The 25234-nt window shown below is 36.3% G+C and overlaps 1 protein-coding gene across 4 annotated transcripts in view; it reads right to left on the reverse strand.

The window, feature by feature from the left end:
- Positions 1 to 25234, reverse strand: part of LOC150083211 (dual specificity mitogen-activated protein kinase kinase 4-like) — a 516656-nt gene that overhangs the window by 367706 nt on the left and 123716 nt on the right. For 2 of the 4 annotated variants that reach the window (XM_090377915.1, XM_090377914.1), the window contains exon 2: positions 22677 to 22745. The exons of the other annotated variants lie outside the window; for them this stretch is intronic. In XM_090377915.1, the coding sequence (XP_090234041.1) occupies positions 22677 to 22745 (69 nt within the window). The remainder of the gene's footprint in view (positions 1 to 22676; positions 22746 to 25234) is intronic. 4 annotated transcript variants of the gene reach the window in all.

The following is a 25234-nucleotide window of genomic DNA, read 5'->3' on the forward strand; positions in this document are numbered from 1 at the left end:
AAGTCACCTACTAAGGAGCAATATCCCAATTCGTCTGAAATGCAAAATAATGAACCAATGTTACTCCGCACCATGACTTATACAAAGGGTACTAGGAAAGTTTTGCAATACAGCTTTGTTTATTTAATTTTTTCAAAGTAATTTCCTCTACATTCAATACACCTCTCCATCCTCCGAAACCAATCTTTAAACCAGTTCTGCCAAGTTTCACTAGGGAGTAAAGCACACTCGTTGTCCCAAGCCCGTAGAAGGTCCTCATCACTGGAAAACCGCCTCCCTTTTAGCTTCATTTTCACATGCGGGAACAGTGCAAAGTCGCAGGGAGCAAGGTCTGGGCTGTAGGGAGGGTGCTCGAGAAGTTTCAGTCCTGTCGTGGTCAAATATTCGGTGCAGGCTTTGGCGCGGTGAGCTCTAGCATTATCGTGATGGAGGTACCAGGTGTCCATTCTTGACTTTGGCCGCAGGTTCTTCATAGATCCAATGACTTTAGGCAGGCATTGTTCAGTATACCACTTAGCTGTGACTGTCTTCTGCGTGTCCAAAACGACACGTTCCACAATTCCACTCGATTTGAAAAATACAGCTATCATTTTCTTCTTTACAGATCGGGATTTTCTGACAATTACGGGTGTGTCGTCATCATCAAAGACCCAAACTTTGTTTTGAGCCTTGGTCGGCAGATCGTAATAGTACAGCCAAGTCTCGTCACCTGTCACGATGTTGTTCACATACCGAGATTGTCCCTTATCAAACTTTTTTAACATCTCCCGGCACCAAGTCACACGTCGTGTCATCTGCTCTTCAGTCAGTTGATGCGGCACCCAGAGAGAACAAAGTTTCTTCACGTGCAAATGATCTTGCAGAATCGAACGAATTGCTGGTGCATTTAGGCCCAAAGTATCCTCTATCTGTTGGTAGGTCACTCGCCTGTTTTCATCAAGCATTTTCCTCACAGCAGTAACGTTTTCCTCCGTAACTGACGTTCGTGGCCTTCCCGGCCTCTCAGAATCCTCCAGAGTGAAATTTCCCCTTTGGAATTCTCTATACCACCTGAATATCGTTGTACGATGTGGACAATCATCATCTAGTGCAAGAGTCATTTCTTCTAAGCACTGGTCTATGGTTAAACCACGCACGAAATTATACCGCAAAACTGTCCTTATCTCATTTCGTGACCACGATGCCATCGCAAGCACTTTACACTCTCACTACTAATGAATAACTGAGCCCATCGACTTGGCGCGGCGGCTACTATGCACGTATGAACATGTCTCAACATGCAGCAACAAGCAGCTTCCTGTGATTCATTGTTGCATCATATTGCAAAACTTTCCTAGTAACCTTTGTAGAAATGAAACTTGGGCACGCACCAAAAGAATGGAAGAAGCTGAGAACTTCACAGCAAAGAATGGAACAAATTATATTAGGAATCAGACTCTTAGATAAGAAAAGAAACACATGGATTAGGCAGAAAACTCAAGTAAAGGACATTCTTATCAAAACCAAAGAACTGAAATGGTCCTGGGCAGGACACACAGCTCAAAGACATAATGACAGATGGACTAAGAAAATAACAGAATGGTACTCAAGAGGAGCTAAAAGAAAACCTGGAAGAAAACAATGCAGATGAACAGATGAAATTCATGGACATTACACAAAACAGAAGGAACTGGAAAGTTGCTGGAGAGGCCTTCATCCTGCAGTGGAATGAAAATGGCTGATGATGATATGCATGTGTTCTGCATCAGTTGTCAAAGATACACAGTTTTTTTTTTTTTTTTCTTTACACTCTTCAGCAATTCTCTGCAGAAGACCCATTTGGTCATTCTTGCTATCCATGGTATCTTTAACATTCTTCTGTACATCCACATTTTAAATGCTTTTTCTTGGAGGTGTTAGTTTGCAGTGACCACATCTCAGCACAACAAACAAAACTGACTAAATGCAACATCTCCTTATGTTAATTCTAAGGTGGAGATGTAGGTTTCTATTGCACAATGCAGATCTCATTTTAAGGAAATACTGCCTGGCCATTTCAATCCTTCATTGATCCAACAACTTAGAGTTGCAGAATAGCATGCAGAATTTTTTTCTTCAACTAGTGTTTAGCTGATTGTTGGAACAAACTTCTATCTTTTGTAGAAGTCAGTAGTTTGAATGAATTCAAGGAATACCGTATTTCCCCATGTAAAAGACGCAACTTTTTCGGGAAAATTTGGGATCTAAAAACTGGGTGCATCTTATACAGTGGTTGTAGATTTTTTTTTTACTTACATTTCCCGCTTTTTCGCACTTGTTGTCTTTGTGCTCATTGTTTCCCACTTGTTACCGGTATATTAGGTTACGTTTTGCCACGTTCTGTCCAGAAATGGCCAGAAAAGATTTTCACACAGGGCTGAATTCAAGTTAAAGTGATCCAGTTTGCAAAAGTGAATGGAAATCGTGCTGCTGAACATAAATTTGGTCCTCCTCCGAATGAGAAAACAATCTGAGACTGGCTACGGGAAGAAGAAACCCTACTGAAAACGCCACAGCAGAAGGCCATGAGAGACAAGTCAGCAAAATGGCCTGATTTAGAGAGGGAATTGAAGATATGGATTGAAGAGCAAAGGGCAATTGGAATTCCTGTGTCCACAAAGATGGTTCAGCATGAGGCAAGAAGAATTGCTGATGAAAAAGAAGGTACTGATTTCAAAGGAGGACACAACTAGTGCTTCAGGTTCATGAAATGGACTAAGCATGCGTACACGCACCAGACTTGCCCAAAAGATGCCTGAAAGCTATGAGCAGAAGGTCCTTGAATTTCATCGTTTTGTCATTCAATGTCGGAAGACATATCAGTTTGAGTTGGGACAGATTGCAAATATGGACAAAGTCCCCCTTCAATTTGATATCCCAAGTAACAGAACTGTTGATAAGAAAGGGGTGAAAACTGTAACTGTGAAGACAAGGGGACATGAAAAGAGCCATTATACAGTTGTTCTAACTTGTTGTGCTGACGGAACCAAGCTGCCTCCTATGCTGATTTTCAAGCGCAAAACAATGACAAAAGAAGACATTCCTCGAGGAGTGATTGTCCACGTTCATGACAAGAGTTGGATGGATCAGGATTGGATGAAGATCTGGTTTGAGAAAGTTTGGAGCAGAAGACCAGGTGGGCTCTTAAGCAAACCTGCCCGATTGGTGCTTGATCAGTTCAGGGCACACACAACAAAAAATACAAAGAAGATTGTTGCAGAGCAAAAAACAAAACTTGCCGTCATACCTGGAGGCTTGACATTCCAGCTCTAACCACTTGATGTCAGCATTAATAAACCCTTCAAAGCTGCCATGAGAGACGAATGGAACCAATGGATGAAGTCTTCTGGGGACAATTTGACACCAGCAGGAAGAGTGAAGAAACCAACTATAGGAGAAGTTTGTACCTGGGTGAAAAGATCCTGGGATAATATTAAGATCGCTGTCAAGTCATTTAAGAAGTGTGGCACTTCAAATGCCATAGATGGAACTGAGGCCGAGGCAATATATGAAGACAGTGATTCGTCATCAGACACAGATGAGGACAAGCTAATGGATGGGAGTTTTGACATTGATGAGTTGTATGAATTTTATGATGAATAAAACTTGAGTTCAATAACTTTATGTAATACATTTTTTTTCAAATTTCGGGGCCCAAAATTAAGGTGCATCTTATACATGGGGAAATACGGTAACTAAACTACTAAAGGGTATGGACAGGTGATATGGAAAATATAGCTGCTTTTTTTTTTCTTTTTTCTTTTTGCTGATACTGTGTAAGTGTGCTTTCTTGCAACTATCAATAATAGAATGAAACACCAAATGATACCAGTACAGAAACTGAGATGAAAATTAAAACACACACACACATACACACTAAAGCAGTAAACAAAGTTGGGATTAAATCAAGGAAAAATAGGAAATGGCTCAGAATATGGAACAACTACCTATAAGTATTAATCAAGAGGGGGGAAAAAAATAAATATGCATTTAAAGTCCACTCACAGAGTTAAAAAAAAAAAAAAAATCATTTTATAGAATGTAAGTAATTATGAACCAAGTTAAAAGGAGCTTACTAGAAAATGAGAAGACCAGTACAGATAAACCAAATCAGTGGAACATAACATTATGGAGAAGAAGGAAGAGGTTTCAGTTTTCATGCTGCAAAACATCTACTACTTCATCCTATTTCTTTTTCTTTAGCGACATTAAAAGATACTGGGAACTTGTCCACAAAAATTTTGTTGAAACTTGTGATACCTCAGCATTTATAAGACCATCATTTAGCATTAGTAGAGGCATATGATGCAAGAAAGCAAGCTTATATAGCATCACCAATTTTTCACCTTGTGTACCATGCAGTCACACACAAAGCATTAAAGTACTTCCTCAGTGAACAAAAGAAGAGTATTTTATTAAAAAAATTAGCTTCTCCACAACCGTGGCAGTAACTAAATTAGAACCTCATCTATAACTAAGTTAGAAAATTCTCGTTTAGTCTGCTATGAAAATCAACTTCTAAAATGGAAGTGGAAGATTTGAAAACTGCTGGAAAATAAATTTGCGCATAATGCAAATTTATTTTACCAACAGTTTTAAAATAAAGTAAAAAAAAAAGTCAAGTGCAGCCATTATCAACCCACTGCAGGATGGAAGCCTCCTCAACAATTCATGCTGAGGGAAATGGACCATAATCTGCCACGCTGGTCCAGTGTGGGTTGGCAGATCGACCGTATTTAGCAGTCAGTGGCTTGAACCCCGGTCTACTCAAAGAGCGTGTGCTACTGCACTCCCGCTCCTGCCCACTTGGCTACGGAGGCCACTCAGTACACTGGATTGAAGAATTAAGTTCAGATTTTCCAACATTAGCCTAACATTTAAAAGAAAGAAGTAAACTGCTTTATTCATGCCAGAAGAGAAAAAACTTTCTGCATGAGTGGGGACAGCATGCCTAGAATTATAAGTTCATCCTCTTTAAGATTGCTTTCATCAGAAATCTGATGATTGCAGAAGTTCTTTTTATTGAGGAATTCATTAACTTGCTTTTCTTTCAAAACTTGTTTTGGATCGTGAATTGGAATTGGCTGAGTAGTGAAACTCACTAATAACCACTTCTTTTACTTTTCTTCAATGCACCAACTCTAAAAAAATACTCATATGGCTTTTTCACCCCACTTCTAATCTCTTCTTTAAACAGTCTTGTCAAATATTGTCACTGTTCTACCAGCTAGTTACACACACAACACACACACACACACTCACTCTTCAATTTTTATTTTTTTTACTTTTTCCCCCCTTCAGTGGCATGTATTAGTTGAAATTATAAAACTTTCACAAGGCATGCAAAACTTCTTTTTCAGCACACAAATTACTAAGATGACAAGAACAGCCTATTACCCTCAATTGCTCAATCTTCTCTTATAAATACCATTGCTACACCAGTTTTCAGGATTGTAATAACAGATGCATTAACCACATTAAGGACCAGACAGTTTTTTGATAGACTCCCATGTATTTCCAGGTTGTTTAGAAGATGTCTGACGTTGTACCCTGCAGAGTTGCCTTCCAACACTGCTGCTGAGAGCAAGCTGCTGTCAATTTTACAATTTCTTTTTTTACAAAACGTCACCACCATGGGATACAGCTTGGAATCACTTTCAGTGACTGCTGTATTTGTTCTTCCACCACTATTTTTTTTACTGTTTTGCTTTCAGGACAACACATTTGCATGATATGATCACACAAATGAGGAAGATTATGTTGTATGAAATAAGATGCAAATAAATCCAACAAAGTGTAAGGTATTACACCTGGGAAACAGTAATCCCAAAATAACTTATTCACTTGGTGGAGTTCAACTAAACCCAGTACTGGAGGAAAGGGACTTGGGTGTTACGATACGGTCAGACATGAAATTCTCTGAGCATTGTAAACAGGTTGCAAGAAAGGCCCATGGTGCCCTATCGATGATCTATCGAACTTTTGCAAGTAGAGATAGGGACGTGATAATCCCATTATATAAGGCCTATGTTAGACCACACTTGGAATACTGTGTTCAAGTATGGAGACCGCACCTAAAGAAAGACATCGAGCTTCTTGAAAGGGTGCAAAGAAGGGTAACTCGCCTGGTGAGATCGGCAAAAGGGCGTCCTTATGAAGAAAGACTTCGAATATGTGGGTTGCAGAGTTTGGAAACTAGACACCTTAGAGGAGATTTGATTGAGGTGTTTAAGGCTCTGAGAGGCATCAGTAAAATGAATGAGGACAAAATTTTCAAGATTATAAATGATGCTAGAACTAGGGGACATAAATTCAAGTTACGGGGGGAAATGTTTAGATTGGACTGCAGGAAGTTTTATTTTAGCCAGCGAGTTATAAATTACTGGAATAAGTTGCCTTCGTGGGTGGTAGAGGCCGACAGTTTGGGGAAATTCAAAGGTCATCTGGATAGTACTTTCGGGTAAGGGAAGCGCATAGGATGATAGGATTAATTTCCTTTTTATTTATTTTTTATTTCATTTTATTATTTTTATTTATTTATTAATTATTATTATTTATTTATTTATTTAATTTTTGTTTTTATCATTGTTTTGTTCGGATTTTTTTTTTTTTTTTTTTTTTTGGCTGGTGCAGCATAAGCCATAGGCTTTCTTGCACCACGCGGCCGTTACTAATACTAAACACTCAGCATGCATAACATCATCGTAAACGCAAAATTCTAAATCTGTCATGAATTTTTCTTTTCTATGCACTGAAAATGTTTGATTACATCATGCATCTCACCACTTGAAATTGAAAAACATATCTACATACATAAGACAAAACATGTTACCTTTTTCAGATTTTACAATACATAGGTAATCTTGTGTACAATGTCTTCTGAAATTTTACATCTTATTTCTTTAGCATCTTACTGAAAAACATTGTTAATCAGCTTCACAGTACAGAAGTACAATGAAATAATTACACATAACAGAGAGTAATGCTATTATTCTGCTTTTTATTTTTCAGCACAGACTACATAGCACACCTGATAGCCAATTCACTAATAAAACTAAGCAGAATAACAAGCAAATAACAGAGAATAATTTATTATTTTGCTTTTTATTTTTCAACATAAGACTACACAACCAACCTGATAATTAACAATTCATTAACAACCAACCTGATTCATTAACAATAATAAGCAGAGATATGCATTTTTTTTTTTTAATTCCAATTTTAATGTATTTTTATTATTTCTGTGAAAAGAAAACAATGGAGAAACTATTTGTCACCACCTATATTACAATAGTGAAATGGAGGGGGGTAATTGAGTAAAGCATTCACTGTTGCAAATCTGAACTGACAGCTACGTGTGAGAGAGAGGTGGCAGTTGTTAGATGCAAAGAAATGGGTTTAATTTCAGGAAAGGAGATTATGACAGCTTAAGGTGTTACATGGCATCTATCAACTGGAGGAAAAAGCACACAGAGCACAAATTACATTAGAATTACAGTATACTTTAAAGCAATAGTCACAGAAGCCTTGAATATGTAATACTATTAACCTAGAAGTGACAGGGAAAGATGATTTTTTTTTTAATAATTAAATATCTGAAATTATTTCTAGCTTCCTACAAAAAATTTGAAAATTCTGAAAACATGAAAATTGAAGTGTAGAACTGTATCCAAATATGTGCATACATTTTTTAATTAGTACTTGTACATATGATAAGCAGAAAAATATCCAAACACACCATTTACCAATTCATGTGCTTGATAGTTTTCTACTCCAAAATGTATTGGAATAATACATTCACATGTATATTTTTTCAGTGATTTTTTTTTTTTTTTTTTTTGTTTAGAAAAATTTATTTTTTTCTGATTTTTTTGAAAATAACAAATGATAAAAAATATATATAATAAGTATTGTAATAGTCTAAAAAAAAGTTGAAATAATGGTATACCCCAAAAACACATTTTTTACAGAAATTAAAAAGAAAACTGGCCACTGTCCACATAATAAGATCCACACCATCTCTCCAGATTAAGCAAGTATTACAAAACAAGAATTCCAAGGTGGATGAATAATGAACTAACCAGTTTAATAGGGAAAAAAAAAAAAAATGATAGCCTAGAAAAGTTACAGAATTATAACAAGTACTGAAGCTTATACCTAAAAATACCGCAGGAGAGGTTAGGCTGGTAAAGGTGAATTATGAGAAACTGCTGACAAAGAGATGGGAGAAACAAGGAGTTTTTCAAGTATGTGAATACAAATAGAAGAAAAAATCAGATTGGACCCCTTGTGTAATCAATGCAGTAAAGCTTTGATAATCCAGCTGATGTAGAGATGAATTGAACATGTATTTTTGCATCAGTATTTACAAAAGAAAAGCCCTTCAGGGTAAGGAGAAACTATGCAAGTGAAGCTGAAAAGCATGAAATTAGTGATATTAAAATTTCAGATTATTTAGTAAAGAAACTTTCCAGCCTAAAGGCAAGTAAGGCTCCTGGAATTGATGGCACATAGACAGTAATTTTCACTGGGCAGCAAGAGAGTACACTGAAACATTAAGGTAAATTTTATGGCATAACTGGATTCTAGAGATATTCCCTTAGATTGGAGAAATACCAATGTACCACCAATATAATAAAATAGTTCTAAGAGTCAAGTTGGTAACTACCAATGAGTCAGTCTGATTTTTATTTCAATGGTAGGGAAAAATAATGGTGACAATAATCAAGAGTGAAAAACCAGATCACTTGGATAGAAATGGATTGTTTTATAAAGGGAAAAACATATTTAACTAACCTGGTTAGCTATTTTGAGAAAGTCACCATGAGCTATATGTAGGAAATAATTTCGACATTTTTAGTTGGCATCGAATGCAGACAGGCTGCCAAGAGCAGCTCATGAGATTTTGTCAATGATATACAGGAATTTTGCTAGCAGGGAAAAGGAGGTTTTCATCCCAGTGAAATTATGAGGCAATAGTTAAGCCACACCTTGAGCCCTCATTGTAGGAAGGATGCAGATCTATTGGCACAAGTGCAGAAATAGGGAAATGAGATTGTTGAGAGAAATAAAAGAGGGTGCTTTTACCAAGAAAGGCTTCAGTTGTGCAAATTATAGCATCTGGAGACTGCTGCAAGGTGATCTGATCTGATTTTTTTTTTTTGAACGGATTGATAAAGCTCAATGCCGATGACATCCTTCCTCTAGTTCAGAAAATTCAAATTGAGAAAGGACGGTTGCAAAATAGGTGCAGAAGTTTTTGCCTTCAGCCAGAGGGTGATTGATTGGTGGTACAAACCTCCATCTCTTGTTGTGGAAGTGGGTAGCGTGAATAAATTCAACTAGATAAACCATTGGAGACGGACAGATGATTTGGGAAGGAGTTTTTATTGGCTAATGCCATAAAAGCTTGCTTTCTTATATCAGTTAATAATACTAATACTTGAATTTCTGTGAAGCATTTGACTAAGTCCCATTTGAGAGGTTACTATACAAGTGGGAAGATGGAATCACAGGGAAAAGAATTAGATGGTTTGCAGGACAGGGGTTATTCTTCGGATTAAGATAATGTAAGAAGTGGGGATCAGTAGTGGGCCACTGATACTTTTTATTTCTTAAATGATATTAAAGAAGTAATAGACAGACATGATGTCAATTTGCAGATGCTGTCTAAATTGGTAGTGTAGTTAACAAGGAGAGCTTCTTCAGGATGACATACACTTCAATGCAGCAAAACACAATGAAACCAAATTAACTTAAACACAATTATTAAGACTGCCCTAAAAACACTGTATTCAAGTAGGGAGACTACAAAAAGAAATTAAAAAAAAAAAAAAAAAAAAACTTTCTGAATGAGTCCAAATATGAGCAATAACACACCTGGTGAGAGCAAAAAAAGAGCATACACATGGTTAGTTCTTGTAGAGTTTTAGGTGCATTAGCAACTTTGGCCATATTTCACTGTATATAATATTTCTTCAAATTGCATGCGTTTGCTGTTTGCTGGCAAAAAACCCAAGTTTCCAGGAGCAAAAACCATGCTACCCTTGCATGAGAGACTACCTCAGCCATGTTGTGAAAAGACCCATAAAAAATTCCCCAAGCCACTGATGAGATTCAAGCTCAGGTCTTTTCCACTGGTGCGGGGAGAACAGGGCATCAACATGAGGAAAGACGTTGCATGTGGGCTTACAGAGATTGGAAACTATACACCTTAAAGGAGATTAACTGAGGTGTATAAGGCACTGAGAGTGAAGTAAAATGAATAAGGGAAAAATTTTCACTAATATGATTCCAGAACTAGGGGCATAAATTCAAATTATTGGGAAAAGGTTTACACTGGACTGCAGAAAGTTTTTTTTTTTTTTTAGCCAAAGAATTGATAATTACTGAATTAAGTTACCTCCATGGGTGGTTAACTGACAGCTTGGGGAAAATTAAAAGTTTACTGGATAGACACCTATGTGAGAGTGGAATCAGTTAATTTTATTATTTATTTATTTATTATTATTTTTTCAATTTTTTATCTTATATTATTTACAGTGGCCACCACATAAATTGCACCACCCTCTTCAAGTTCAACATTTCCATAATAGCAGCCTCTATAGGTAAAATATGAAAAAAATTGTCACCGCACTATTACATCATACTCTAAACTTAGAGTGATGTTGCACCATCCTGAAAATCATTATCACTCATTCATTCCAAACACTGAATCATCATTCATGAGGAAAAATTAAATAACCTGGACTAAAGAACATGTTAATTGGACAACTGAGCAATGAGAATATGTAATATTCTCTGATGAATCCAAATGTAAACTCCTGGACTAGATGACAAATGTTATATTTGACATTGATCTAACAGAGCTCATCACCTGACTATATTCAATCAATTGAACATTCCTTTAGTTAAGACGCTAGTTTTGTTTTCTGTACCTCACAAACAATGTGGCTCATACGTGTACTTTTATATTGGCATGCTGCCTGAAGCATCTGCTTCATCATGTTTCATGAAAACAAAAAACAACAAAATAGTTTCTTGCTTCAATTATTATTATCATGCACCTGTTTACAAACACAGGTGAATAATGGGCAAATTTAAGTTTTAAATTTTGCACCCTTAACAATTTGCCACATTTAAAAATGGAAATGACTGTTAGTTTTACGTTTAGATTTTATTACGATTACCTTGTTTTTACTTTTTTTCAGCAGTATTAATTTTTTTTTTGTATTTTAAATATAACAGGATAAAAACTTTTTTTTTTCATTTCTTAATTAAATTTTTAAAAATTACATACAGTAAGAAATGCAATCCATTAAGAAAAGATGAAATATGGGTACACCACCACTACAATTAAAAAAAAAAAAGGAAAAAAAAAAAAGACCTATTATCCAGAAATAGAAAAGAAAGTTGGGTGCCTATCCGGTTACATGCAATTCTGTTTGTAACAAACAGTAGTGAGTACCGCCAGTTTAAAAAACCAGATAACTAAAAGGAGCACCTCTGAAATGTATATAAATCTTAAGCACATTACCAATTTATGAATAAAAATATATATTCATCCAAGTTGCTTTATAGATTTAGTTTTAGTAATAGTTCAAGACACAATAACTTGCTCAACTGATTAACAATGAATAATTAAAGTTAGCTAATAAACTGAGCCCAAAACTGAAAATATGGAAATATAGTCAAAGGTTTCTACTGGAATGAGCAGCAGCCTGGAAAGAAAGCTGCTAGGGATTTCAGGAACTGCTGGGAGTCATGAAACAAGAATACATGTTGTGTTAGAGTAAAAACAGGTGCATGTACACCAATGCTAGGAGTATAGCAAATAAATTTGATCAATTTGAAGTGCTGGTCAAGACATCAAAAGGTGGATATAGTTGAGATATCAGAGACAAGGTGTCATACAGATATAAGGAATGCAGAATTGCAATTTGAGGAGTACAATGTGTACAGAAAAGATAGCAAGAGAAGTTGACATAGATATACAGAGCAATGTTGAGTCAGTGTGTTGTGCAATAAGCATTGGGAAAGCAAAAATGAGGATAGAAGTGTGTTATAGGAAAAATGACTCTAATGAGTACAATGAACAATTATACAGAGAAATAGAGTGGGCCAATAAATCAGAGTGTCTTATAATGGGAGATTTTAACTTCCCAGATATTGACTGGAACTTGTGGATTAGTCACTCGCCCACAAACAAGGCTACTGTGCGAGTGATTCCTCATAAATAATCAGCAGTGATTATTCATGCATTAGGAATTTACAGATAAATGAGCCACTAGTTGGCAGAGATCACAGTGTAGTGATGTGGGATTTACTGAAAGATGCAACTACCATCAGGGGTAAAGGGAAGGGTTTTTGCTTTCGTAAAGCTGCTATAGTGATCTCAGAGATTTTTTAAATTGTATACAGTGGGACCAACTGTGTTACCAACAGCAAATTCTAAATGAGAAGCATTCAAGGAAGTAATGTTGGAAGCAACTAGGCTTTTTGTTCCAACTAAGAAATACTATTCTAGGTCTAGACGCAAATGTATTTCATATGAACTAACAAGACTCGTGGCAGAGAAGAAAAATGCACTGGATGCATATAAATTACCAGGCAACACACAAGCCCTATAGTAGATATAAGCTAGTCTGTTATCAATTCACAATGAAGGTTAAGCAAGTGAACGCAGATTATGAGATATCTTTGGCAAAGGATACAAAGAAAATCAGCAAAAAATTTTTTACTTATATACTATTTACCCTAATATTTTTTACTCTAAAATGAAGGGATTGAATCAGATTGGTCCACTTGATATCAACAGTTTGACTGTAGATGATCATTCTCAATTAGCTGCCAAATTAAATGAGTATTTTGCATCTACATTCACACATGAAGAGTTATTCAAGGAGAAGGCTAGGTTTACATCAAACTTTAACAAGAAGTTAAAGGAGTTAAATGATTTTGTAATATCTGAGAGCAAAGTGGAGGAGAAATTATTGAAGTTATACATAAGAAAGGCACTTGGGATAGAAGGGATATATCCAGTTATATTAAAGGAGGCGGCAAAGGAAGTAAGCAAACCTTTCGCCATAATTATGAGGGCATCCTTGGACTCAGTGGAATTCCCCACGGACTGGAGATGTGCGAGTGTATGTTCAATTCAAATAGGGCAGTGTTTCTCAACCTTTTTTTAATTATTGCCTCCTAAAGGACTTTTTTGACAATATTTTCCCTAATCACCCCCGTGAAATTTTAACCAAGAAAACACTTTACACTTTACTCTTTTTATTCAATGGAAAATAAATCTCCTCTTGAAAATAAATCAATTCTGTTTCTTTCCTATGTTATTATTTTACTTATTGCATTAAAACCACTTTCAACCACATAAGACATTGGAAAACAAAGAAATACTTTGGTCATTTCAGACCACATTGTTGTATAAAAAAGTTTAGTTGTTTTTGGTAGCCATTTCACTTTTTCAAATTTATATTTGCATTCTTTGTTAAATTTTAATTCAATGAGTTCTTCTTGAATTTCTTCACTGGCAGACCCGGCATTGCATCCAATTGGATCTAACATACATGGCTTCACTTCAAAAGAAAATAAATCTGAAAATCTATTTTCATTTCACCTTTTAAAGAACACAAATTATCTGAATAATTCTTAAGCTCATTCTGAGTGAGCTAACTCTTGCATAAGAGGAAATTGTTTTCTCATTAAATTGCTTTCAAATATTTGCAGTTTTTGAAGGCTATTTATACGCATTTGCAGTCTATCACCGTAATTAATTTCCCTTGAAGTTGAAGTGATACTTCATTAAGTTTTCAAAAAAATCTAAGTCATACAGTATATGTTGTTTTTTGTGTTTGCTGATCTCCATTGCTAAATCTGTGTCTCCACTTTCTAAAAAACAAATTTTGATATTGAAAAGGTTTACAAATCTTGTTACAGTTTACTTCAGCAAGCCATCTGACTTCTGTATGTAAAAGAAGCCTCACATACTGTTCTTCACTATCAACAGCTATGTGACTTTATTTTATTGATGATTTTAATAACTATACTGAGAAATTTATAAAGAACTGGACTAATATTTTTTTGCAACCAGATGATCTCTGTGCACAATGCAGTATATTGCAAGAACTTGTTTTAAAATTTTAGTGTATTTTAAAAGGTACTGCTTCTTTGAGGTTTGTGGAGCAATCAGGGACAGGACAGGACAGGACAGGACAATGATATTGCCAAGGGAATGTCTTTGTGTGTGCTCGATGTAAGGAGTGTGAAGAAATCAGGCGACAACCCAGCGTTGTTATGGGCCTATACGAGAACTTGAAGGACAGGGTGGATGCCCTCGAAAGATCTAAATTGAGGGGCCCATCAAGCTCTCAGCTGGCCACATCAATAATAGAGCTTGCACTTGAATATCATGCAACACAGTAGCAACCTCCAAAGCAGAATGTGTTGGTCCCACAGGAACTAGTAGTTGTCGGTGACAACTGTCAGGGAAATGGGGAACATATTGTACAAAAAGGATAGGTGGAACACAACCAGGTATGTCTGCCAGGAGGGAGCAAAAGGTGATGATGTTGTAGAGCATATATCATCTTTTAAGGGCACAAAAGGTGATATTGTTGTACACGTTGGCACAAATGATATTAAGAGTAGGAGACCAGCAGAATTACTTAACAAGTACAAGTCACTGTTGAAAAAAAGCCATGAGTTAGGGTTGAATTTAAAAGTGTCTGAAACTCTGCCCAGACACGACAGGAGGGAGTATATGATGAGAGCCTTGTGGATCAATTCGGCCCTGGTGAGACTGTGCAAGGTGTAGAATTTTTCTTAGCCTGGTCTATGCTTATTAACAGGAGAGTCTGCTTCTACAGGGATGGGATACACTTAAATAGAAAGGGTGCAAGAATATTTGCTGATGCTATCGAGGCAGTGTTAGGTGGGTCGGAAAACTACTAGCTTAGGGGGAATCACGGACTAATAGATTAACAGTAGCCGCTGGCAGGGGTGGAAGTGATTCTTACACTGCTTCTATTGAAATGAGCAGCAGCAGCCTGGAAAACAAGATGCAAGGGATTTCAGAGACTGCTGGGAGTCATTGCAGTATAAGTAAACACATGGTCTGTGTTAGGGTAGCTAAGAATAGAAACATGTGCATGTATACTTACACATACACCAATGCTAGGAGTTTGGTAAATAAATTTGATGAATTTGAGATGGTCAAAACATCAAAGGCAAATATCAATGGGATATCGGAAACGTGGGGTCACACAGATAAAAGGAATGCAGAAATGGAATTTAGGGAGTACAATGTGTACAAGAAGGATAGACAGGATAGGAAGGGAGGCGAGGTTATGCTATTAGTTAAGAAAGAAACACATAAAATCCAAATAAGAACAAATCAAAATAAAATTTAATAACAGCCAGTCGACATGGTTGGATAGTGCAGTGTTGAGTCAGTTTGGTGTGACATAAGCAATGGGAAATCATAATTGAGAGTAAGAGTGTGTTATAGGCCTAACAACTCTGATAAGTATAATAAACAACTGTACAGGGAAATAGTGGGCCAGTAAATCAGTCTTATAATGGGGGATTTTAATTTCCCAGATATTGAATAGAATTTGTGGGTTGGTCACTCACACTAGCAAGGCTTTTGTGGAATTTGTTGGATAATTGTTTTCTACAGCAGCATGTTCGAGAGGCAACTAGAGGAAGTAATACTCTTGATCTGATTATCAGTAGTGATTCTTCATGCATTAAGAATCTGCAGATAAAGAAACCGCTAGGTGGCAGTGATCAAAGTGTGCTGAAGTGGGATTAACTCAAACAGGTAACTACCATCAGGGGTAAAGGGAAATGTTTTTGCTTTCGTGAAAGCGACTATGGAGGTCTTAGACAGTATTTAAATTCTATACGGTGGGACAAACTGATGTTACCAACAGCAAATTCAAAATGGGAAGCATTCAAAGAACTTATCTTGGAAGCTACTAGGCTTTACACACCAACTAAGAAATATTGTTCAAGGTTTAGGCCTAAATGAACGTCAGATGAACTAATAAGACATGTGGCAGAGAAGAAAAATGCATGTAACACATATAAATTAATGTGTGACACAGAAGCCTAATGATAGACATAAGTTGGTCTGTAGCCAAGTCACAAAGGAGGTTAGGCAGGCAAAGGCAGATTACAAGAAATCATTGGAAAAGGATGCAGAGAAAAACAGCAAAGAGTTCTTTACTTATGTAAACTCTAGAAGGAAGGCGACGAACCAGATTGGTCCACTGGATATCGATGGTTCAATTGTTGATTAACCTGCTCAAGTAGTTAACAAACTAAATGAGTATTTTGCATCTACATTCACACATGAGGAGTTATTCAGGGAGCGGAATTCCAGAAGTGAATTAAACTCTGGCATTGAGATAGATGATTTTGTAATAACTAAGAACAAAGTGAAGGGAAAATAAGAAAGGCATCTGGGGTGGACAGGCTCTATCCCATCGGCCCCCAGTGCCTTTCTTTATTTCTCCTTTAATATAACCCCAGGTTATATTAAAGGAGGCAGCAAAGGAAGTAAGCAAAGCCTTAGCCATAATTATGAGAGCTTCCTTGGACTCAAGGGAGGTACCCATGGAATACAGATATGCAAATGTGACCCGAATTCACTTTTCCTGGAACATAAGTGTTTAACTTCTGTTCCAGGAAAATTAATGGAGGCACTGGTTAAAGAAGCACTGCAAGATCATCTAGACAAGACGTCAGTTATAGCTCAGACACAGCATGGTTTTGTTAATGGGAAGTCTTGTCTGACAAATCTGATTGGATACTATGATGTGGTCACAAAGGAACTGGATGCAGGGAATAACTTTGATATCATATATTTGGATCTTAAAAAGACTTTTGATACTGTTGCACGTGGAAGACTGTTGCACAAATTGGAGCAGTGTGGCATTGGAGGCAAATTACTGCTATGGATAAAGGGATGGTTGAGTGGGAGAAGACAGAGTGATCAATGGACGCTGCTCTTCATGGACTAATGTTATTAGTGGAGTCCCTCAGGGTTCAGTGTTGGGTCCATAGTTGTTTTCTGTATTTATTAATGATATTGATGATGTATATCAGGCTTACTGTCCAAGTTTCCAGACAAATACAACACTAATGACAGTACGCTGGCTGCAACAGGATCTCGAAAAGTTGAGCAGATGGGATGAGAGGTGGCAAATGAAGTTTAAAACTTTACAAATGTAAAGTAATGCATATGGGAAGCAGTAACCCCAGAGTAACATATCAACTGGGTGGTACTACACTGACAGTATTAGAGAGTGAAAACTACCTGGGGGTAATTGTGCAGGCAGATATGAAACTTTCTGAGCAGTGCAGTCAGTCTGTAATAGTAACTCATGATGTCTTATCAATGATATACAGGAATTTTTCTAGCAGGGATAAGGAGGTGATTATCCCCTTGTATAAGGCAATGGTCAGGCCACACCTCGAATACTGTATACAGGTCTGGAGGCCTCATTTTAAGAAGGATGTAGAGTTGTTGGAACGAGTACAGACAAGGGCAACAAGATTAGTGAATGGAACAAAGGGTTGCTCTTATGAAGAATGGCTTAAGTTTTGCAAATTACAGTGTCTGGAGACTAGGCAGCTGCGAGGTGATTGAGGTGTATAAAGCCTTGATTGGTTTGACATGCTCAATGCTGATGGGATTCTTCCTCTTTCTCAGAATAATAACCTGAGACTGCATAAATTGAAATTGAAGAAAGACAGTTGTAGGATAGATGTGCGGAAGTTTGTCTTTAGCCACTGTGTGGTTGATTGCTGGAACAAACTGCCATCTGTCATTGTAGAAGTTGATAGCTTTAAGAGATTCAAGGCAGAACTAGACAAACATTTGGAGCAAGTGGATGGGTGAAATTAGAAGATTTGTTTTTTTTTTTTGGCTGATGCTATATATTAGCTTGCTTTCTTGCATTATGTGTCTTTACTAATGCTAACTTCAAGGACATATTTCCTTTAGGTGAGCTATAAAACCTTTGTCTTCCAACCATGGAGATATCACCATCAGTAGCACAGTATACCAAATTTTCCAATGGTACTTGCTTTTCATCAAACCATGTTTTTGCAGCAGCAAAATGAATGCTTCAGTAGTCAGTTTCTATAGATTTTAGAAACAACATCTCAACTTGCAATTTACAATCACCATTGAAATAATGAACATATGACATTAGAAGGGCCTTATTGTCAGTAACTGCGAATTCATCAATCTGAATAGAACATTTTCTTGTTTTTAGTCTGTCAATTAGCTGCTCTTCAATGTTAACTGACATCTCATCGATTCGTCTTCGAATTGAATCGTTGCTCAGTGGCAATGCTTTTAAAATACTGGAAAGATTTTGATGCATCAAAAAACAGTCACTAATGCAGGTTGTATAACAGTCTGAGTAACTCTATGAGCACTACCAGTTTTTGTAATGATTTCTGCAATTCTGTAGGACACAATCATTCCATCATCATTTGTTTGTGTGTTTTTCTTAAATAACGAAGTAATAGTGTTAGTTTTAAATTATAAAAATATTCGATATGTTTACCAATTCTATCAGGATGTTTCCTTTTTATGTGATGTAAGAAGTCCTGATGGTTTCGTAGCCTCATTAGAATGTTGTTGAATGGTTTTTAGGAGCATTAGCAACTAAGGCCATATTGCTCCGTGAATATGCGGTGGTCATTCCCTGACCTTTCCGCATCATCCGTATTTGGTGGTGACGGGCTCGAACCCCGGTCTAATCAAGAAGCGTGTGCTATGCACTGCTGCTCCTTCCCACCTGGCTACGGAGGCGCCTAGCCTCATTAGAAAGAGAACTATTACACATAAGACACATAAGCTGTCTTGAGTCGAATGGGCTTTCAATAAAACCATAAGCTAGATATTCATCCAGATACTGTTGACACTTTAATTTCAGCACTTGACATACCAATCAATAATTTCTGAAACAACAATACACTGAAACATTTCCTGATCCCATTCATGCCTCATATATTGACCAATGAAACAAAAGAATAAATAAATAAACCATGCCCACTGCCAAGTTTGCAGCTGTCGGAAAGGTGCAAAGGCCAAGGATTGTGGAGACATTACCTCTGAAAGGCAAAGGTGGTTGAATTAAATGACACCCACTATCTTCCTTTTTATCAAAAGTTCTCACTCACTCCTAATATAATATACCTATATGTTAAAAATCAGTTGTCTCAGGGAAAAAGAAAACCCAATGAGAGAAATTAAAAATTAAGGAATAAGATGTCATCGAGTTTGGCTGAACTTTGGAAGGTCACAAACCATTGTAATATTCATGATTTGTTTGTCCCCCAAAAACCAATTTTTGCTCCCTTGGAGACAATATTGCCCCCGGTGATCATTCCTTGACAGAGGGATCAAATGGTTAAACACGAGTAATTACAGACCTGTAAGTTTGACTTCTGTTTCAAGGAAAATAATGGAGTCACTGGTTAAAGAAGCATTGCAGGATCATCTAGACAAGAGACTGCAGTAATAATTCCAGACACACCATGGGTTTGTTAAGGAGAAGTCTAGTCTAACCAATTTGATTGAATACTATGACATGGTCACCAAGGAACTGGATGCAAAAAATATTTTTTATATCATATACTTGGATTCTACACGCAGCGCTAGACAGAGAACAATATCAAAACGAAGTCGCAAACGCCATTCGGCAGCATTAAAGAAGAAGAAGATACTTGGATTTCAGGAAAGCTTTTGATACTGTTGCACATAGAAAACTACTGTACAAATTGCAGCAGTATGGCATTAAGGGCAAGTTGTTACAACACATAAAAGGATTGTTGAGTAGGAGAAGACAGAGTGGTAATCAATGGACATTCCTCTTTGTGGACTAATGTTATTAGCAGTGTCACACACGGTTCGGTGTTGGGCTCATTGTTGTTTTGTATATTTATCAATGATATTGGTGAAGATATATCAAGCATAATGACAAAGTTTGCAGATGATACAAAGGTTGGAAGGAATGTTGTTAATAAAGGTAATGACAGTATACTGCTGCAACAGGATCTGGAAAAGTTGGGCAGATGGGCTGAGAAGTGACAACTGAAGTTTAACATTGACAATTGCAAAGTACTGCATATGGGTAGCATTAACCCCAGAGAAATATAACAACTGGGTGGCATTAAACTCAGGTCAGTGGAGAATGAAAGAGACCTGAGGATAATTGTGCAGTCAGATATGAAGATTTCTGAGCAGTGCAGACAGGCTGCCAGAGTAGGTCATGGGGTGTTGTCAATGATATACAGGAATTTCGCTAGCAGGGATAAGGAGGGTCCAGAGGCCTCATTTTAGGAAGGATGTAGAGTTTCTAGAATGAGAACAGAGAAGGGCAACAAGACTGGTGAGCGAATCAAAGGGGGTGCTCTTACAAAGAAAGGCTTAAGTTCTCGAAATTTCAATGTCTGGAGACTAGGCACCTGCAAGGTGATCTGATTGAGGTGTATAAGACCTTGAATGGATTGAGCAGGCTAATTACTGATGAGATTCTTCCTCTTGCTCAGATTACAAACCTGAGTGTCAGGATAAACTGAAATTGAGGAAAAACAGTTGTCGAATAGATGTGCAGAAATTTGCCTTTAGCCAGCGGGTAGTTGATTACTGGAACAAACTTCCATCTGTCGTTGTAGAAGTTGATAACTTAAATTCAAGGAAGAAGTGAACAAACTTTTGGAGTGAATGGATGGGTCAAATGGGAAGTTTTTTTTTTTTTTTTTTTGGCCGATTCTGTATAAGATTCTTTTCTTGCATTGTATGCCTCTACTGATGCTAATGTCAGCAGATATGTAGATGTCACATACATTTTACTTCACATTTTTGTTATTTATTTATTTTTGTTTGTTTCAAAATTTAGAACTCTTGAGAATGTTATCAATGTCTCTGCTGATGGAACAATTTTCTCTATTAATCAACCTTATCCTTTAGATGGTATCTATCCTTGAATCAGTGTACCATATCAACTTGAAATACAAAGGCAATGGTCTCTTGGCTTTGCCTTATTAACTTTGATTTGGTCTTCACTGTTAAATAAGGATTGTTGACTGGAATATATTTTCCCCTATGATCACATAGCCACTGCACAACAGCCTTCATCAACACCTTGGTTTGCTGAATAGCCTTCGTTACCCCCCCCCCTTTGGTATTAACGTAATTTTTGCTGCTACAGTTCTTGTAAGTATTTTTTAAATTGAACTATTACTGATATATGAAGTGTAATACATAAGTATGACATCAACCATTTGCAAACCATTATTTACTACTATGATTTTTAGCGTTTACTGTAAATTTATTGTAAATTTAAATATAAAGCTTTTTAAGATTTTGGTTTTCGTTTTTACTTCAATGGTTGGTGAGAAACACTAAAAATCATAGTATGAATATACCCAACCCCAGAGGCCTATTTGAAGAACATTATTTACTATCCATTAAAATTTCAAATTAACTCCAAAATACTCTCACACTTGAACAATAAAAAAAAAAAGATGAAGGCCTTGAAACAAAATAACATTACATTGCCTGACCACTTTTTCAGGAAAGTGGACGAGGTTTAGATTATATGTGCAACTACACAAAAATATATAAATCAAAGAAGTTACATGGTACATAGCATGTAATAAAACAGCATAAAACTGTGTGAACTGCTGTGCAAATCAATACAACCAGTCAAGAAGAATAGACAGGATCGCAGACTACCAAAATAGTATGACTGCCAGTGAATATTAGTAGGTGCTACAATACAGAAAACACTCGTCAAATGTTCAAACACTAATGTCTTTTAAGTCTTTAAACATGTGTAAAAATGCCCAACAGACATCTGCACACAGAAAGCAACAAAAAAATAAGATAATGGAGTAAGGCACTTGACATCTGAAGCATACTGCCATAGGTAAAACTGACGAGTTCATCATGAGGTGCATACTGAAGTAAGGATAACCAACCACCAGACAAAGAAAAAATATAGATATAGGCCATCATCTAAAAACTGAAATGCAACTGCACATTCCTTTCTTTGAACAGCACAATGGATGGCAGCACATGCCAGCAACAGACCAAAAACACAAAGAAACAATGCAGAACTTTTTTTCGGAACTTCACTTTCAACACACGGCCAAAGATCTTAGACTTAAACATATGACCATTATTTAAATTTTAAGTTTACTACCTGTATTGTAGTTCAAAATTTAATGCCATAATGCTGTAAGCTCATTAAAACAGCTAACATTTAATCAATTAAATTACACAGTACTACTCAAATCATTGTTATTTATTCCAGTAATTTTAGAAATCATAGATTACAAGATTTATGCTGCTAAAAGTGAAATTTCGTTAAAAGCAGTGTTTTTAAAATTGCACAATACTGGCAACTAAAATTTCTTTACCTGCCTGGGTATTCTTCACCAAATTACAGAAAACTAAACAGCATGAAGTTACAATTGCAGATTCTCAAGTAAAACTTATTTGGATTGTTGGGAATGATGCAACTATAATTGAATCTGTATCACTAGAAATAAAATTTCCTCTTATAGATGAAGTATTTAATCATTAACTTAAGATCTCTCAAAACATAAATAGTACTTACTTTGATTGTATACCAGGGGATGACTTTTTAGGAAAGTATAAGCTTGACCATTTGTATAGCACAAACTTTCTGAAAATAAAGGGATACGACTTAGATCCTAATCTCAATTTCCTAGATAGATTTCAGAAGAACTCATGACAGCAGTAGTGATAGCACAAAGTTATTTAATCCTGTTTTTGCCTCAACAAACCAAGAAAGAAAGTGAGAAGTAAACATACTCCAATGTCTACTCCAACAGTGGAAGGGTGGACCACTGATGAAATTACACAAGTTCAAGAGGAGAAGGATCCAAAATTGATGTCCATAGGGGAGGCTGGCTAAGAATTTTTTGGAACATCAAATACTTTCATTTATAATGCTCAGGTTGATGTGGTTTATTATGTCTATACAAATGTGTTCATTGGCTGATTTGCATGCTCTAACTGCTGAAATAACCCGAATTTGTATCAGATGTACTGCACCTTGCAATTTTACAGTTTCATCCCAAAGGTGATGACCAGGGAGTACCTGAATTTTGTATCAGATCTACTGCACCCTACAATTTTAGTTTCATCCCAAAGGTGATGGCCACTTTATGGATGACAGTACAACAGCACATCATGGCAAAATCATGCAAGAATGGTTGGAAGAACACGACACAAATTTCCACAATCTTCCCTGGCTCCCATATTCACCACCTGATCTCAATCTTATCTAGAGATTTCCACAAAGATTTGTAGCATTTGTGGAGGCTCGCATAAATTATAATTTATGCAATACATACATGTTTTAATAACTTAACTTTATCACACAGTACATAACATACAACATTAACATTCGTAGTTCTCTGTATCAATGATTTGGCATAAATAAAACATGGTATAACTAGAGTGGAATTGTAGTAAACCATTAGCTCATAGGCTCTAATCAAGTCAGTTTAATTTAGTTTCATTTTATTTTAGCTAATAAACTTGTTTGAAATTCTGAATTTCACTGTTTAATTTTCAATATTGGCAAATTGGTAGCTCGGAAATCAAGTCACGTAGGCATTAGTTAGATAAATTATTTATATATTATAACCACTTAGATACTTACCTAAAAACGTAATGGTATAGCATAATATATATATAACTTAAAACTTGATACGAAATATATATAATGTAAACTATATAGGAGAAACAAAATATATATACTGTAATTTAGATATTTAAATACACACACACACACATACACACACACACACACAGTCCCAAAAGTCATTATCTATTAGGCTAAATAAGGCAAATTTCAAAAAAAAATGTTTTAATAGCAATATTATATGTATATTTGTATACATAATGTAGAATATGAACCGAAAAAATCACTACATATGAACATTAGTTCAAAACTTTATTTATTGCATTCTACGTGTGCGCCATTGGTGTTTCTACAAATCTCAAACTGGTCAGCTGCATTGCGAAACACATTTACAAGCATTTCAGGGGTTATTGTTGAAATTGTCTCTATAATATGATTTCTAAGATCTGGTATATCCTTAATTCTTCTTCTGTAAACATTCAACTTAATGAAACCCCAGGCAAAGAAATCTAATGGTATTAAATCAGGAGACCGTGAAACCCATGGCCGAGTTCCTCCACAACCAACTGATTGGGAAAACGATTGTTGAGATAGTCTTGAACAACTTTTGCACAATGGCATGATGCCCCATCCCGCTGAAAGACTACACTTCTGAAAATACCATCCTGTTGAAATAGAGGGTTCAAAGAATTGTTTGGGCATGTCAAGGTAAATGGTTCCTGCAACTGTAGCCTCTGCAAAGAAAAAGGGGCCTTAGACTTCTTATTTAGTCACACCAAGCCACACATTCACTTCCAGCGACTCTTTCCCATTCAATGATTTTACCCAATCTGCATGATTCATCCCGAAACGATAATTGTTGTTTCTTCTCAAAGACACGCCACACATATTCAATGCTTGCAAGCCGTCTTCCTGGGCGTCCAGATCTTATGTTGTCATGCACAGATCCAATTTGTTTAAACTTCACCACGAAGTGCTTTGTCTGTAGGACCAGTTTAGTAAACTTCTTAATTTCATTACATGTCATTCCTTTTATCCTACATGTTACTACATAAATACCTTCTTGCACATTCATCATGAATGGCATGAGTCTGGAAAGAAAAAATAATAATTAATAAATTATGAAAATTTGTAGAGCAATGAAAATACCTATATTTTGTAGAAAAATATACATATAATCATGTCATTTGGACATTATTATGAAATTCATCTTATTTAGCCAACTAGATAGTGCCTTTGGGACACCAAATATAATAACAAACTTCACAAAGCATAACCAGTGCAGTGTTATTACTGCATCGGGTATATAAACTTAGCATAGTATTTTTAATTATATTGAATTTGAACAGAAATCAGACCAAAGACCAGAGCAGCAAAGCAAAGGGCTCAAGGTAGTGGAATTGCAGTGACTGTGGGGGTCCTCTGAATCACGGCCTTAAGAAATGTACTGTTTGTTTGAAGTTTCCAAACATCTTTTTTTCTTTTTTTTTTTTTTTATGAAA

The sequence above is a fragment of the Mastigoproctus giganteus genome, chromosome 7, assembly GCF_048544385.1.
Source record: "Mastigoproctus giganteus isolate SK-2022 chromosome 7, ASM4854438v1, whole genome shotgun sequence".
NCBI classification, from domain to species: domain Eukaryota; kingdom Metazoa; phylum Arthropoda; class Arachnida; order Uropygi; family Thelyphonidae; genus Mastigoproctus; species Mastigoproctus giganteus.